The sequence below is a fragment of the Pimephales promelas genome, chromosome 16 (genome assembly GCF_988280905.1).
Source record: "Pimephales promelas chromosome 16, fPimPro1.hap1.1, whole genome shotgun sequence".
Taxonomy (NCBI): Eukaryota; Metazoa; Chordata; class Actinopteri; order Cypriniformes; family Leuciscidae; genus Pimephales; species Pimephales promelas.
In genome coordinates, this window is record NC_142784.1 from 7,988,763 (window position 1) to 8,005,741 (window position 16,979).

Below are 16,979 nucleotides of genomic sequence, written 5' to 3' on the forward strand. Positions count from 1 at the left end.
TAAGAGTAATTAATTTAATTTTATACATGGTCCTGTGATTTGATAGATAGAGAAAAAGAGAGAGACACTATTACCTATAGCGGCACTGCTTTATCTCAGAAGATTTTTTGCTCAAACATGTATATATAATTCATCTCTATATAATTCAAGTATAAGTCACTGTAGTACAGTTCAGAGTACATGAAATAGATTAACAACATCAACTAACAAAATGAACAAATGTATAATAATAATAGAAAAAAGTATTGGGAAAGAAAGTAATAATATGAACTCAATAATCTTTACATTTTGTATTGTTTATTGTTTGATCTCGAAAGGATTTCAAAGTATATTGTGAGATCAGTATTACAATGTGATATATGAAAGTTTCTTTGAGAGTTGTTTTTGTATAAAATTTTCATAAGATAATTAAAAGATTATTGATGTACTTTTGTTTTTCAGAAAAATATAGGTTTTAAAAACCATGTCATAAGGTTGTAAATGAAAAGTTTTGTTTACATTTTTGTCATGTTTAAGTCAATCAAAAAAAGAAATAAATAGAAAAAGGGCAATACAAAATAAATGTTCCATATCTTCAAATGATGTGTTGCAAAACGTAGATTTATCACAAATAGTATGAATACTTTGGAAACACTTTACAATAAGGTGTCATTCATTAACGTTAGTTAATGTACTATTAACCAACATGAACTATAATACATCTTTAATTTAGTTACTAAAAATACTGTCGTTCATTGTTTGTTCATGATAGTTCACAGTGCATTAACTTTCACATCAATCCATTAGAGAAGACATTTAAATTTTATAATATATCTATATATATATATATATATATATATATATATATGTGTGTGTGTGTGTGTGAATGTCAAAGTTTCATTAGGAAGAGGAGATATTTAATCAATTATTAAATCAAACACTCAAAAAGAGTTGCAGAAAAAGTGGGACAGCTGATACAGCGAGGCCAATTTTATTATAAAATTTACTATTTGTCAAATAAATATATAATTTTGGAAGATGTATGAAAGATGAGGTGGTTTTTTTAACAAGATTTAATTTGGACACACAGAAGGACTAAATGCATCACCTTTCAAAACAAGGTTGAATATAATATTATATAGGTAATTACAATGATAAAGAACTTAAAAGAAAAAATAAGATAAACTGGACATTAAAGGAGTAATCAAAGAGTAAAGTACATTTGTGGATCACTTTACCATCTGAAATTAAAACATTGACAGAACTCAAGGTTTTTAATACACATTTAAAGCAATGGCTGAAACAGAAACAATTTTGTGAACACTGATTGTACAAGTTATAACACAATGCATACGTTGCTTTTGTTAGCACACATAGACATATGCAGCCTTTTGTGTTCTTGTTAAATCTGTGTGTATTGTTAAATCTGTCTAGACTTTGTTTTATAGTGACTTTCACAGCTATTTAAGCCCATATCTTATTTCACGTATGGGATGTATTTGTTGTATGTTTGTTTAATAGTTATCTTACATTCAATACTCTTTAATTTCTTTTAATTTAAGAAGCCTAACCAGGGGTTGCAAATTAGTCATGGCTAGAAACCTGTATGTGTGGCATCTACAGTACTTTATACTTTGATTGGGAATAACATACTTAAAACACAAAGATAGATGGGAACACACAAGATGGGTTTTTGGGATGGGAATTGAACACAGGAGCCAGAAATGCAGAAATATTGTGAATCCGAAATAATAAACTAATAGGGATGTGACTGTCATCCATGTAAGAACAGGAACAGTAGGTGGCGGCGGTGCAGAGTTTGGAAGAAGAGGAAGAACAAGAAGAAGAAGACGAAAGGGGTTACTCGATTTCTCACAACATAAACCACTGTACGTCAGAGGAAAAACATGACGACGTCCTAAAATTACAAAGGTGTAGAATAAGACAACTCTATTTAAAGACAGAAGCGGATATTATCCGTGTTTTCATTCTGTTGTGACGAGTAACTTATTCTTGTCCTCCAGTTAAACAGATAAAGCGCACATATATCTGCTGTGTTTCCTCATAAACATCTCTGCTCTGCGAGTGTGGACATAATAACGTTAACGTTACAGGTCAAAGGGCATCAATGGCACTCGTGTTCAGTTCTGCGTTCAGAAGTAAGTCACACAGTTTCATTATCTAACTGCATTTGTTCTGAATACTCACTTTAACCACATTTGTAGAATTGATAAGTGTTTAACAATAGAAACAATTACGAATGAACACTAAATTTTGTTCGTTTTTTAAACCAATGTGTTATTGATTGTAACTGTGACTGAATGTAGGTGAAGGTGAAGGTGTCAGACATGCTGAGTTCTGTTAACTGGGTGAAAGGTCACACACTCAATACTATATTATTCTCTCCTTGAGTGAATAATAAATACATATATTTAATGGGTAAATCAAGTCTTAAAAAGGTATAGCACGCAGCTGTAATTGCCAGGTGGAATGTTTATAAATCAATAATATAAAAATGTATAAATGGAAACATACTATGAAAATGTCTGTTTGATGTGATATTATTGATTATGATTTGTATATGGACACTTAAAGCACGCATTTATGTTATTATTACATAACATATCAAATCAATCGGAATATACTGTAAGGAAAGGTAACGCAAGCCATTTTTAAGCAAAACAGAATACTATATTTGGGATAATTTGATAACATTTACCCTGAAATAACATGTATTAAACTTTGTAAACATATTTCATGTGCGTAATATACTATCTTATTCATTTTCATTCTTAATACATTAAAATGTGTTAGAATAGAGTATATGGAAAGTAGCATTAACCTAGATGAATAAATGCTCTTGTTTGTTGTTAGATCATAATACCTAATGTTAATGAATTAAAAATTGTATATGTTACCTTAATAATAATAGAATATTTCGTCAGATCAGGGTTGTATTATGGGCCAGTTGTAGTTACTCCTATCTATTGAAGTAATGTAATAGTTGAATGGATTATGAACTCACCAAAATGGAAAAGAAAGCCCAACTGGACGCAGGATCAGTTACTGCTGCTGGCCCAGTTGGTGCTAGGAAGAGAACAAAAACATATTAAAAGGGAAATTCGGCACTGGGATTTCAAGCAACACTAATGGGAGAGAATTTGTTTGCAAATGAATGCAGCATTCCCGACTGTGAGAGGCGCTGGTGTCGCTACAATCCTTTGTGAATAGGTCTTAGTGAGTTAGGAGTCCTCTAGACTTCTTTTAAACTGTCCCAGACTTAGGTACTACTTTTAGGGTTAAAATTCGCTGGATTTACTATGTAACATATAAATAGTAAATCCAGCGAAACTTCTATATGTACTGTATGTCTCGAACAGAGGTGCCCTCTACATGTCAGAAGTGTAAACCTGTGAATTTTGTCTGTGTTTTGTGTTTAGAAAAGGGTCTGTTTGTACCTTTCCTGAACGCTGTTAGAGGAATGTCTTCATCCGGAGGGCCCACCCCCCCCTTCACAACGCTGTCAGTCAGCCGTCCAGTGGACACCGTCACTCACGTCGAGATCTGCCGTCCAGAGAAACGCAATGCAATGAACAAGGCATTCTGGCTGTACGACCTCATGTCCACATTACACACTGATATCCATATGAATAATTCATTTCATTTCCTTTAAGATTTCCTGTTAAGGCAACAAGTGTAAAGTGACTTGAATGGTAATATTTTATTCAAGTCGTCTTTTTTTTTTTTGTAGTGCTTGAGAAAATGACAGAATCTGCTGCAAAAAAGTCAATAGTGTGTGTCATTATTCAGCTCAATGTTGATTCATTTCAGTTTGGTAACATTTACTAAAATATTATAATGTTTACAAAGTATATATCATCATTCGTGCTAGAAAGAGAGACATAAAAGTGCCCATTTTCTGCCATTTCTATGTTCTCTTAAAATATCCTTTTGTGAATGGCAGTGTAAGACTGGATTTTGAAGTGCACAGTGATCTCAGTTATCACATCATGACTGAATTAGTGTGTGTTTTCTGTTGTACCTGCAGTGAAATGGTTGACTGCTTCAATCAGATAGCTGAAGACTCAGAGTGTCGTGTCGTGGTTTTCTCAGGCGCTGGAAAGATCTTCACTTCCGGTAAAGCTATCAAACATCACACTGGAAAATGTTTGAAAACCACTTCATTTGTGTAACATCTAGAATAAATGGTTTTGTTGAAATTAAATAAATTATTTAAAGGAGTAGTTTACTTTAAAAAAAACTTTTGCTGATAATTTACTCACTCCAAAGTCATCCAAGATGTCCATGTCTTTCTTTCCTCAGTCGAGAAGAAATTAAGGTTTTTGAAAACATTCCAGGATTTTCTCCATATAATGGACTTCAATGGGAACCAAACGGTTCAAGGTCCAAATGAGAGTTTCAGTGCAACTTCTAAGGGCTTTAAACGACACCAGACGATGAATAAGGGTCTTATCTAGGACCCTTTGAGTCATGACTCGGAAAAAGATTTGTTCATTTTGATGAACGAGTTTGAACAGGAGAGTCACAATGATTTGTGCTTATAAAACGTAAACTTTTTTATTTATATTTTAAGTGACGGATCGTTTCGCTAGATAAGACCCTTATTCATCGTCTGGTGTCGTTTAAAGCCCTTTGAAGCTGCATCTGAAACTCTCATTTGGACCTTGAACCGTTTGGTTCCCAGTAAAGTCCATTATATGGAGAAAATCCTGCAATGTTTTCATCAAAAACCTTAATTTCTTCTCGACTGAGGAAAGAAAGAACGACATGGACATCTTGGATGAGATGAGGGTTAGTAAATTATCAGCAAAAGTTTTTTTTTTTTTTTTTAAATGAACTACTTCTTTAAGATTACTGATAATAACTGATGAGTTCAACCAACCTGAAAAAAACAAGGTTTTAGGTTCTCCAGCTTGGTAAAGTTCTTTACTATGTTTGATATAATCTTTTTTTTTGTTTTATATGATGAAAGTTCTTTTCTATCTTGATGTAAAATATAATTCATTAACCTTATTCAATTAACAACTTTTTTATGCATGTCTTAATTTAGTTTATTCAAAATAAAGCAGTTTAGGTTTGGGCAGATGTCAACAGTGTTGTTCATCATTATGCACAATAATGAACCACAAATTAAAGACTGGTGTCGGTACTGATATTAAATCTCTGAGCACAACCACTTCTCTTCAGCACAATGTTAACCACAACGTTCAATAACAGAAACTCCTCTAAATGTCCAACATAACTAAACATTAACGTAAACTACCGACATCTTTCCCTTTACTGAAAAACACAAAATAACACTTAATCCCTAAATGAATGCAGTCCCTTGAAAAGCATGCTGGGAACTACAGATCCACTGCCCAGGGCTGGATTTCTCTAAAGCACTGTGAGCCTAAGTTGATCTTAGAGACCATTGGTGGCAAAGGCACTACGATAAACTGGATCTGTAGTTCCCAGCATGCTTTGCAAGGGACTGCATTAGGAGAGTAGATTTAGGGATTAAGTGTTATTTTATTTGTTTTCAGTAAAGGCAAATATTTATGTATTATATGCTGTGTATTCATTAACTGAATAGTAATAATCTGTGCAGGTATTGACCTCATGGGCATGGCCAGTGATATCCTACAGCCTGAGGGAGATGACACCGCCAGGATCTCATGGAACTTGCGCCGCACCATAGCTAAATACCAAGAGAGCTTCTTTGTTATTGAAAAGGTTTGTTCTAAAACATCATTCATTTATGGTGAAACCATCTCAATAGAAGCACGATATGGAAAAAAGTATTGGGACGCACCTCTTAATTCTTGAATTCAGGTGTTTCTATCTGACCCATTGCCACAGGCAAGGGCGTAACTTTGGGTCTACCATTGGGGGGCTTAAACTCGTGCCATATTTATTAATTTATTCATTTATTGAATAATTTTCTTTTGTAAATGGTAACATGCTAATTTTTCCGTTCCTGTATTAGAAATACATTGTGATACTTTTATTCCCCACTTCTGAGGTGGGAAAGGGTTCCGAGCCCCACCTGTCCCCAATCAACAAAATGTTAAGAAACTAGGCTTTAAGTTTAACTGTTAAAATGTATTTTATTAACATCACATTGTAAAAACTTAACATCCAATAACAGCAAAAACTTTCAAATAGAGAAAAAAGAAAGTGCAATTATATTATCACTTTGCACGAAATACGACTCAAAAGTAGATCGAAAAATTGTGTTTGCATTTATATAGCCTCTAATAACATAAAATTCAGAAACTGAGAAAATACAAGTGTGGACTAACGTTAGTTGTGCTGTGATTCATTTTGTCACTTTGCAAACTCCATGCAAAAAGAACAAAAAAATAAAATAATAATAATAATAATAAATAATAATAATAGCAAATTGAGCTGAAGGTGGCAAATTCCTAATAATGTATACCTAAAATACGTTGCGCATAGCCTACAGCAAAGGTGTTTTAACAACAAAACACAGCCACTTGCAAATATTTGACAATCGGAATATCAGATCCTAATATAGCTAGCAAATTGTGAAATTCTGAATAAAAAAAATTAAAAATAAAAGCAGATCATCAGTCATTCAGCTGTTGTGGCTGACAAGCAATGAAGGACGCGTCTCCATGGGAACCATAAAATGATACTACGATCAATAACGGTCGCCTTGAAAAACTTTTAAACTTACGTGTGAAAAGGTTAAGTAAGGCTTACATTTAAATGTGTCTTTGTTTTGTTTTGAGTGTATGGTCAATAAATAAAGGAATTAAAAAGATGGGCACAAAACCTGTTTGTCGTGCCCCACTCGTCTCTATTCTCGAACAGTAGGTCGCGCCCACACGCCCCAGACAGCAAACTGACATTGAATCAACGTGGAAACGACGTCTCTCATGACATCGAAACAACGTTGATTTTGCTCATCGAATTAACGTTGAACCAACGTCAGACGCGGCATTCTTCAAAGTTAAATGAAAAATCGAAAATTGGTTTGCTTTCATAACGTTGAAACAACGCGTTAATTTCAAGTTGATTTTCCGTTAGTTTTGAAAGAATGACGCGTCTGACGTTGGTTCAACGTTAATTCGATGAGCAAAACAATGTCAGATCAACGTTGTTTCGATGTCATATTTCCACAGTTTGTTCGATGTCAGTTTGCTATCTGGGGCCGCACTTTGAGAAACAGCTAATTTAGCAATGGGGTACCTCCGTTTGGTCAGGATTTTTTTGGAGCCGACCAACAATTAAAAAAATCGTTGTCTGGCTTTCAATGTCCTTTCCATCTTTCTATCCGTTAGCATGCAATGTCAGCTATTTCCTCAAACCATTCATCCCAGCGACTGCGCAACGTAGTCAACAAACTTGGTAGAGAAAGCGGGTTGGGTAATACCAAGTCGGTGCGGTGGGCAGAGGGTACATTGCAGACTATTTAAAATATGATACTATCTTTCTTGCTGGCAAATGTATTTCATATTAATTCGGAATATTTTATATTTATTCTAATCTGAATGATGTGATGATATTGGGGGGGTTATATTAGCTGGGTCTGATTTTTGAGGGGGTCATAACCCCCCTAACCCCCCCCCCCCCCCCCCCATGGTTAGGCGCTTAAAATGAAGCGCCTAGCCATGCTGTGTGCATTTACAAACATTTGTGAAAAATGGGTCGAGTGGTACCATGATAGGATGCCACCTTTACAAGTAGTCAGCTTGTGAAATTTCATCCCTGCTAGATATTCCATGGGTATTATTGGAAAGTGGAAGCATTTAGGAACAGCAAGCAACTCCATGAAGCAGAAAACCACGTAAAGTCAAAGGCGAATTGAGTGTAAAAATCGCCAACGCTCCAGAGTTGAAGAGATCCAAACCTCCACTGGCATTAATATTAGCTCAAGAACAGTGCGTAAGGGGTGTGTCATAGTGATGACGCTCGTGCCATCGCGCGACTCTGTTGCTCTTAGAAGAAAGTTTGTGTTCGTCATCAACAAAGAAAGGACCAACAAATGTCTCCAAACTGGACCGAAGCAGAGACCAGGAGCTCCTCACCATCAGCGCTGACGCTGAGATCGTTCACCAGCTTCGTGGAACGGTATGCGTGTGTACATGTTTTCGACGCGTACGTTACACGTCTCACGTGCCTTTCCGGGATCTTTACGGGTTGTGTGTGAACACACTCACAGATCCCCGCAAATCACTGGCAGTGTGAATGAACCGAAATCAAACAATCCCGGGACAAATGCCGGGTCACATTATCCGTGTATTTTCTGGTATCTCTGTGTGAAAGGGGCTAGAGAATGACCTGTTGGGGTAATGGTCAGGTGTCCCAGTATTTTTGTCTATATATTGTAAATGAGAATATATGTATTGTATACCATAAATGGGATATAGGTAATATGAGAAATACACTCAAAAGTTAATACAGAAATGAATATTTGTTCTTTATGCATATTTGAGAACTATTGCGAAAAGACATGACATGAAATGATAAGAGGATTGCAGTATATTTAGATGAACATTCATATTTGGCTATATGATTCAATGGCAATGAACTACTTTATCTCAATGCACAAATCATGTTTCATCATTGTGTCTCTTGTGTTTCTTTACACAGTGTCCAAAACCAGTGATTGTGGCTGTTCATGGTGGATGTATAGGAGGAGGTTAGTTTCCCTCTGTTTAGAAATTTTATTCTATTTAACATTCTATACTTTATTGAGAATATGTATATAACAAATTCATTATAGAACATATTTCTTCTTTAGTACTATTTGATGTTGGAGTATTATACCATATTTTATTTATTAATATTACTGTAGTTATTATAGCTTGCTATAATTATGACAGACATTAAAATGTCTTTAACTATGGAATTATTGATATGTTTGACTTTTGCATGCAGTGTCTTTGTCCAAGGCACCATCATTGTTTATGAGCACAGTTGTGCAAAAAAAAAGAAATATGGCCAGCAATGTTCAATAAGCATTGAGTAGTTACAGTATTAGACAAGAATATCTTACCAAGCCAAAATTTGTTGGGCCTTTTGGACAAATGACCTCAAAGACAGGAGGCGCTATAATGTAATGATACAGACACAAGTAATTCATATAATTAATTAATATGACCTCAACTTGAACAACTTTGTACTAGTGAAGTTAGTTTTTCCACTAGAATTTTGCTGTTTCACCAGATAGCAAATGATTCTTCGTAACCACATATAAATGTTATCATTTCGTTGTGTCTTCTTTTTACAGGAGTGGACTTGATCACAGCATGTGATATACGACTGTGTACGCAGGATGCCTGGTTTCAGATCAAGGTGTGCTCAGTCTCATTAGATTGTCGTTGTGATTTCAACTGACCATTTAATACTATTTTAGAATAAACTTAGATTTGCAGAAATGTACATTTGAATGGCTGATTTGATCACCCTTTCCTTTTCAGGAGGTTGACATTGGTTTGGCAGCTGATGTCGGGACTTTGCAACGTCTCCCCAAAGTGATTGGAAGTCGGAGGTACTATCTTTATCTTAAAGCGTGTTATAGATCCAGTAGCAGTGCCCTGTTTTTCTGTAATTGACTGTAAAGTTTGCTCCCACTGTCTTTCAGTCTAGTAAATGAGTTGGCTTTCACTGCAAGGAAGATGCATGCTGATGAAGCCAAGAGCTGTGGATTGGTCAGGTGAGATATTTAACTAATAAGATATGAGATGATGTGCTATTTTGAATTTTTAATTTATACGTTCACAATATATTGATAAGTGATTTAAAATAAAAACGTTCCTACTGTAGATTTAAGGACCTGTAATGATTAGCTATCCTCTTTACATATGGAAAGAGTGAACACGATTACACTCATCGGCCATATTACTAGGTCCACCTGTTCAACTGCTCATTAACGTAAAACATCTAATCAGCCAATCACATGACCTCAACTCAATGCATTTAAACATGTTCAAGACAATCCGCTAAATTTAAAAACTGAGCATCAGAATGGGGAAAAAAGGTGATTTAAGTGACTTTGAACGTGGCCTGGTTGTTGGTCCGGGTATTTTAGAAACTGCTGGTCTGCACAACACATCAAACTTTGAAGCAGAACAGCATCTCTGAACAATCAACACACCAAACCTTGAAGCAGAAGAGCATCTCTGAACACTCAACACGTCATACCTTGAAGCAGAAGAGCATCTCTGAACACTCAACACATCAAACCTTGAAGCAGAAGAGCATCTCTAAACACTCAACACATTAAACCTTGAAGCAGAAGAGCATCTCTGAACACTCAACACATCAAACCTTGAAGCAGAAGAGCACCTCTGAACACTCAACTCATCAAACCTGGAAGCAGAAGAGCATCTCTGAACACTCAACACATCAAACCTTGAAGCAGAAGAGCATCTCTGAACACTCAACACATCAAACCTTGAATCAGAAGAGCATCTCTGAACACTCAACACACCAAACCTTGAAGCAGAACAGCATCTCTGAACACTCAACACATCAAACCTTGAAGCAGAAGAGCATCTCTGAACACTCAACACACCAAACCTTGAAGCAGAAGAGCATCTCTGAACACTCAACACATCAAACCTTGAAGCAGAAGAGCATCTCTGAACACTCAACAAATCAAACCTTGAAGCAGAAGAGCATCTCAGAACACTCAACAAATCAAACCTTGAAGCAGAAGAGCATCTGTGAACACTCAACACATCAAACCTTGAAGCAGAAGAGCATCTCTGAACACTCAACACATCAAACCTTGAAGCAGAAGAACATCTCTGAACACTCAACACATCAAACCTTGAAGCAGAAGAACATCTCTGAACACTCAACACATCAAACCTTGAAGCAGAAGAGCATCTCTGAACACTCAACACATCAAACCTTGAAGCAGAAGAGCATCTCTGAACACTCAACAAATCAAACCTTGAAGCAGAAGAGCATCTCAGAACACTCAACAAATCAAACCTTGAAGCAGAAGAGCATCTGTGAACACTCAACACATCAAACCTTGAAGCAGAAGACCATCTCTGAACACTCAACACATAAAATCTTAAAGCAGAAGAGCATCTCTGAACACTCAACACATCAAACCTTGAAGTAGAAGAGCATCTCTGAACACTCGACACAACATACCTTGAAGCAGAAGAGCATTTCTGAACACTCAACACATCAAACCTTGAAGCAGAAGAGCATCCTTGAACACTCAACACACCAAACCTTGAAGCAGAAGAGCATCTCTGAACACTCAACACATCAAACCTTGAAGCAGAAGAGCATCTGTGAACACTCAACACATCAAACCTTGAAGCAGAAGAGCATCTCTGAACACACAACACACCAAACCTTGAAGCAGAAGAGCATCTCTGAACACTCAACACATCAAACCTTGAAGCAGAAGAGCATCTCTGAACACTCAACACATCAAACCTTGAAGCAGAAGAGCATCTCTGAACACTCAACACACCAAACCTTGAAGCAGAAGAGCATCTCAGAACACTCAAAACATCAAACCTTGAAGCGGAAGAGCATCTCAGAACACTCAACACATCAAACCTTAAAGCAGAAGAGCATCTCTGTAATGGTATTGAGGTTATTTTATTGGCACATTTTGGGTCCTGAGCATAGTTTAAACATCACAGTCTACCTGAGTCTTGTTGCTGCCCATGTCAATCCATTTATGATGAGTGTATCATCTTCTGATGGGCTCTTCCAACAGGATAACAGGCCCTGTCACAAAGATCAATCATCTCAAACTGGTTTCTTGAACATGCTCTATACTGAAACTGACACCAGTCACCAGATCTCAATCCAATAGAGCAGCTTTGGGATGCGAAGGAATGGCATTTTCACATCATGGATGTGCAGACAACATATCTGTAGCAACTGTGTGATGATATTATGTCAATATGTAACAAAATATCAGAGGAATAGTTTCAGCATAAGGAATTAAGGCATTTCTGAAGGCAAAAGAGGTCCAATCCTGTACTAACAAGTTGAACCTAATAAAGTGGTCGGTGAGTGTATATTTACATGAAAAATCTAATAGTTTCTGTGTGCGTTTGTTCTCTCTCGTTGCCCACAGTCGTGTGTTCCCAGATAAAGAGGCTATGATGGCTGGAGCTCTGGAGATGGCAGGAGAGATCGCCAGCAAAAGTCCTGTAGGAGTGCAGGGAACCAAAGTCAACCTTCTTTACTCCAGAGACCACAGTGTTGCAGAATCCCTGGACTACATGGTGAGATCACAACTCACATCAGCCAAACATCCGGACAGACAAGTGTATATAACATGACGTAGTGACATGATAATATAAAATTTATAATAACAAGGGAAAATACAGAAAAACTTAATTCAAGATTGGACATGGGAATTAAAATAACACCAGCACGGAAGCAATGAGAGGCAAGTTATATTGTAAATTTAATCGGGAGAGCAGTGGATATTCCCCAAACTGGAAGTGCCTCCCATAATCTAAAAAGCAATCGGCTCATTGGGAAGAAAAGGTGGATTATTGTTATTCGTTTTCTCCTGTTTATGCTAGTAGAAAGGGACGTTTCTGTATTTTCTTTGTAATCTTTTCTAGGTTACAAAGTCTCTAAATGAATAGTTTCTTGTATTAATGTTTTGGTTTAGGGTTAGTTCACCCAAAAATGAAAATTCTGTCAGTATTTACTCACCCTCATGTTGTTCCAACCCTATCTCACGACCAATTCGTACGAATTTGTACGAGTGATTAAAAAGTGGCTAATTCGTACTAATTCGTACGACCTCACTCGTACGAATTCATACGATTTGTCTAAACCCACGTGATGGTTAGGTTTAGGGGCGGGGTCAGGGGTAGGTCATTCGTACGAATTCATACGAATTGGCCAATTCGTAAAATATGTATGATTTAGCAAAATCGTATTAATTTGTACGAGTGAGGTCGTATGAATTGTTACGAATTAGCCACCTCGTAAAATTCGTACGAATTCCCGTGAGATCGGGTTGGTTATTCCAACCCCGTAAGTGTCACGGGGTGTGGCGGAGTGCAGGCTGAGGAAGACAGACTGAAGAGGCAAAGCTCCAATTCAAAGACTTTACTTAACTCACAATAGCAAACAGGTACATAAAACAGGCAGGGATACGCTTGCAACACAAGGTAACATATGCAACAACCGACAATGACAGACTGAATGAGGAGGAACTAAATACACAGAGGAATCAACCAAAACGAGGTGCAAACAGGTGAAAATGATGAAACAAGACGAGGAACAGGTGGCTGATGAGGGAGTGAGTTCGGAAGTAGAGACAAGAGGATCCTGGGAAGTGTAGTGCAGATGACGAGACAGACTGGTGCAGACGACAGGCTGTGACATCACTCCCCCCTCCCGGTAGGCGTGACTTCACGCCGTAACATCAATGGGGAGGGGGGGTGGGCGCCCTGGAGGCTGTGGAGGGCGTGGTCTGGAGGAGGAAGCCTCCAGGGCGGGGCCGGCTGAGGGCGTGGCCAGGGCGGAGCCGGCTGAGGGCGTGGTCAGGGCGGAGCAGGCTGAGGGCGTGGCCAGGGCGGAGCAGGCTGAGGGCGTGGTGGAGCAGTCTGAGGGCGTGGCCAGGGCGGAGCAGGCTGAGGGCGTGGTGAAGACCCTCCAGGCGGCCACGGCGGTGAAGACCCTTCAGGTGGCCACGGCGGTGAAGACACTTCAGGTGGCCACGGCGGCGAAGACACTTCAGGTGGCCACGGCGGCGAAGACACTTCAGGCGGCCACAGCGGCGAAGACCCTTCAGGCGGCCACGGCGGCGAAGACCCTTCAGGCGGCCACGGCGGAACTGAAAGGCCGAAGAACCATGGCGCCAACGAAGTCCTGGCACGCTGAAGCCGCGCCGTAGAGCCACGGGACCGAAGAGGCGGCGCGGGGACGGGTGACCGGAGTGACGATGAGGCGAGGGAGGCCGATGGGGAGACCGGAGGAAGGGAGGAGTCCAGGGATGCCGAAGGGGTGCAGGGTGAGGGTGCAGCCCGAATCCCGGAAGTCCGTGGCTGGTACTGGGCGTCGAGCAACGAGGGCTGACCTGGCGTGGCGCTCGAGCCCAGCGGAGCTTCCGGGCAGACGGACCGCGGAGGCGATGAGGGAGTGGTGGGTCTAGGTGGAGGCGGAGGGCTGACAGGGTGAGATGAAGGTGTGGGCTCTGAGGACAGAAGTGTAGACCTGAACTCGGCCTTACTGAAGGGGCTTGAGTGAGCAGAGGGGATGACCAGCAGTGGTGGATGAACAGTCCAAATGTGATGGTTAGGAGGAGGTGGGAGAGGGAGGCTGGGAGGGACCATGGCTGGCTGGACGGTCCCTCCCAGAGACGTCCGCTGGCTGGACGGTCTCTGGCGCTGGCTGGACGGTCTCTGGCTGGACGGTCTGGACGGTCTCTGGCTGGACGGTCTGGACGGTCTCTGGCTGGACGGTCTGGACGGTCTCTGGCTGGACGGTCTCTGGCGCTGGCTGGACGGTCACTGGCGCTGGCTGGACGGTCACTGGCGCTGGCTGGACGGTCTGGACGGTCTCTGGCTGGACGGTCTGGACGGTCTCTGGCTGGACGGTCTCTGGCGCTGGCTGGACGGTCACTGGCGCTGGCTGGACGGTCACTGGCGCTGGCTGAATGGGGCTGGACGGAACCAGTGGTGAGGGGAGTTCAGGCTCGGGTGGGCTGGACGGAACCAGCGGAGAGGGGAGTTCAGGCTCGGAAGAGCTGGACGGAACCAGCGGAGGAGAGAGTTCAGGCTCGGAAGGGCTGGACGGAACCAGCGGAGAGGGGAGACCTGACTCGAGAGGGCTGGACGGAACTAGCAGTGAAGAGGGCTCTGACCGGTGGGTGATGATGGCAGGTGTGGTGATGAGGGTGGGTGTGTGTGGTTGAGTGGTGCTGTCATCTTCAGCCTCACCAACGGTGAAGGCTGACCCACTCAACCACAACACATGATCCAGGTATCCGGCGAAGGTTCCTGGAAACGCTGCTGCTGGGGCTTGCTGGTACAGATGATCGTCCAAACCCAGCCAAAAGACTGACTTTAGAACGTCATCTGACCAACTTACCCCAGCAGAGAGCTCCAGGAACCTGATGACATACTCCTCACAAGTTCGTCCATCCTGGAAAAGGTTGATGGTGGTGAGAGCCGGGGTTAGGAGAAGTCCCATGTTGTCACTGTTGTGGTCGGTCGTTCTGTCACGGGGTGTGGCGGAGTGCAGGCTGAGGAAGACAGACTGAAGAGGCAAAGCTCCAATTCAAAGACTTCACTTAACTCACAATAGCAAACAGGTACATAAAACAGGCAGGGATACGCTTGCAACACGAGGTAACATATGCAACAACCGACAATGACAGACTGAATGAGGAGGAACTAAATACACAGAGGAATCAACCAAAACGAGGTGCAAACAGGTGAAAATGATGAAACAAGACGAGGAACAGGTGGCTGATGAGGGAGTGAGTTCGGAAGTAGAGACAAGAGGATCCTGGGAAGTGTAGTGCAGATGACGAGACAGACTGGTGCAGACGACAGGCTGTGACAGTAAGACCTTCGTCCATCTTCGGAACACAAATTAAGATATTTTTGATTAAATCTGAGAGCTGGATTACCCCTCCATACTAGTCCATAGGCTTCTTGAGGGATTGAAACTTGCTGGCCTCGAAAAGTTATTAAAGACATCGTTAAAATAGTCCAAGTGACTTCAGTGGCTCAATCTTAACTTTATCAAATGATGAGAACACTTTTTGTGCGCAAAAACAAACGTAAATAACGACTTTATTTCATCTATTCACTTCCTTTTCTTTGCACCTCTAGCCAGTTAAATGCCACACGTAGGCTCACTATTGGCCGACGCTGGTCATGTGTGTGATGCATGTGACATATAACGACAGATCATACGCTGTTAAACTAGTAATCTGACGAGGCCAAGAGAGAAGGAAATGAATAGTTGAAATAAAGTCATTTATGTTTGTTTTCTGCACAAAAAGTGTTCTCGTTGCTTGATAAACTTAAGATTGATCCACTGTAGTCACTTGGACTATTTTAACGATGTCTTTAATAACTTTTCGAGGCCGGCAAGTTTCAATTCCTCAAGAAGCCTATGGACTAGTATGGAGGAGTGATCCAGCTCTCAGATTTCATCAAAAATATCTTAATTTGTGTCACGAAGATGAACGAAGGTCTTACGGGGTTGGAACAACATGAGGGTGAGTAAATACTCACAGAATTTTCATTTTTGGGTGAACTATCCCTTTAAACCCTTCCCGAAGTTCACGTTGTCCATTATTTCTTACTGTTAATAAATTCCTATTTTTTTCTGCACTTTAAAAGTATTTGGGAGTGAGAGCGGGGACTCCAAGGATCTTTTTTAATATGATCCCCGTTAATTGTTACAGTGATTTAATTCCCTTTAACTAGGGATTTAACATTTTTCATACTTGATTGATGTAAAGCATGTGAATGCACAACAGTAACAACATTTTACATCCCGTGATTAAACTGAGAAACTGTTCTTGTGTTTCCCGTTGTTTGTTTGCGTAGAGCACCTGGAATATGAGCATGCTCCAAACCCAAGATCTACTGAAGTCAGCACAGGCCGCGATGGAGAAGAAAAGCCTCAAAGAAATCATTTTCTCCAAGCTCTGAGCGTCCACACCCCCGACACCACCCGTCGAGTTTTACTGAAGCATACCTCGCGATGGCGAGCGCCAAGCCCGTCTTCACATTCAGTGAACTCTACGGGTTTGGTGTTGAGTCTTTCTAGGACTGGTTCATTCAAAATGAAAGTTTGATTTAATGTGCCTTAACGTCTGGATAACTAACCAAAAAAAGGCTAACCATGTTCAGTGCTGAATGCACTCTAAAATCGAAATGTGTACAGGTACCTAAAATGAAATAAAAAATGCTAAAATGAGTGTATAGGTCATGTCAGTGTGTGAAGAGAAATTAAGTTTGGTTTTGTAATATGAGCATCATCGCAGCGTGGATATCATG

At 40.3% G+C, this 16,979-nt stretch overlaps 1 protein-coding gene across 1 annotated transcript; it reads left to right on the forward strand.

The window, feature by feature from the left end:
* Positions 1-1,794: 1,794 nt before the first annotated feature.
* On the forward strand, positions 1,795-16,900 carry ech1 (enoyl CoA hydratase 1, peroxisomal). Its single transcript, XM_089120937.1, has 11 exons — positions 1,795-1,911; positions 2,004-2,138; positions 3,420-3,588; positions 4,028-4,116; positions 5,591-5,715; positions 8,602-8,650; positions 9,242-9,306; positions 9,432-9,502; positions 9,596-9,667; positions 12,071-12,221; positions 16,527-16,900. Exons 2-11 carry the CDS (start codon positions 2,108-2,110, stop codon positions 16,629-16,631), a joined length of 927 nt encoding a protein of 308 aa, XP_088977063.1. The 5' UTR covers positions 1,795-1,911; positions 2,004-2,107; the 3' UTR covers positions 16,632-16,900.
* Positions 16,901-16,979: the final 79 nt, after the last annotated feature.

Excerpts from the sequence above, each read along its gene's own strand:
- ech1 (XM_089120937.1), top strand. The coding sequence starts at position 2,108 with ATGGCACTCGTGTTCAGTTCTGCGTTCAGAA. Across the intron at positions 2,139-3,419 it reads GTTCAGTTCTGCGTTCAGAA|AAAAGGGTCTGTTTGTACCT; the intron begins GTAAGTCACACA and ends TTTTGTGTTTAG. Across the intron at positions 9,503-9,595 it reads AAAGTGATTGGAAGTCGGAG|TCTAGTAAATGAGTTGGCTT; the intron begins GTACTATCTTTA and ends ACTGTCTTTCAG.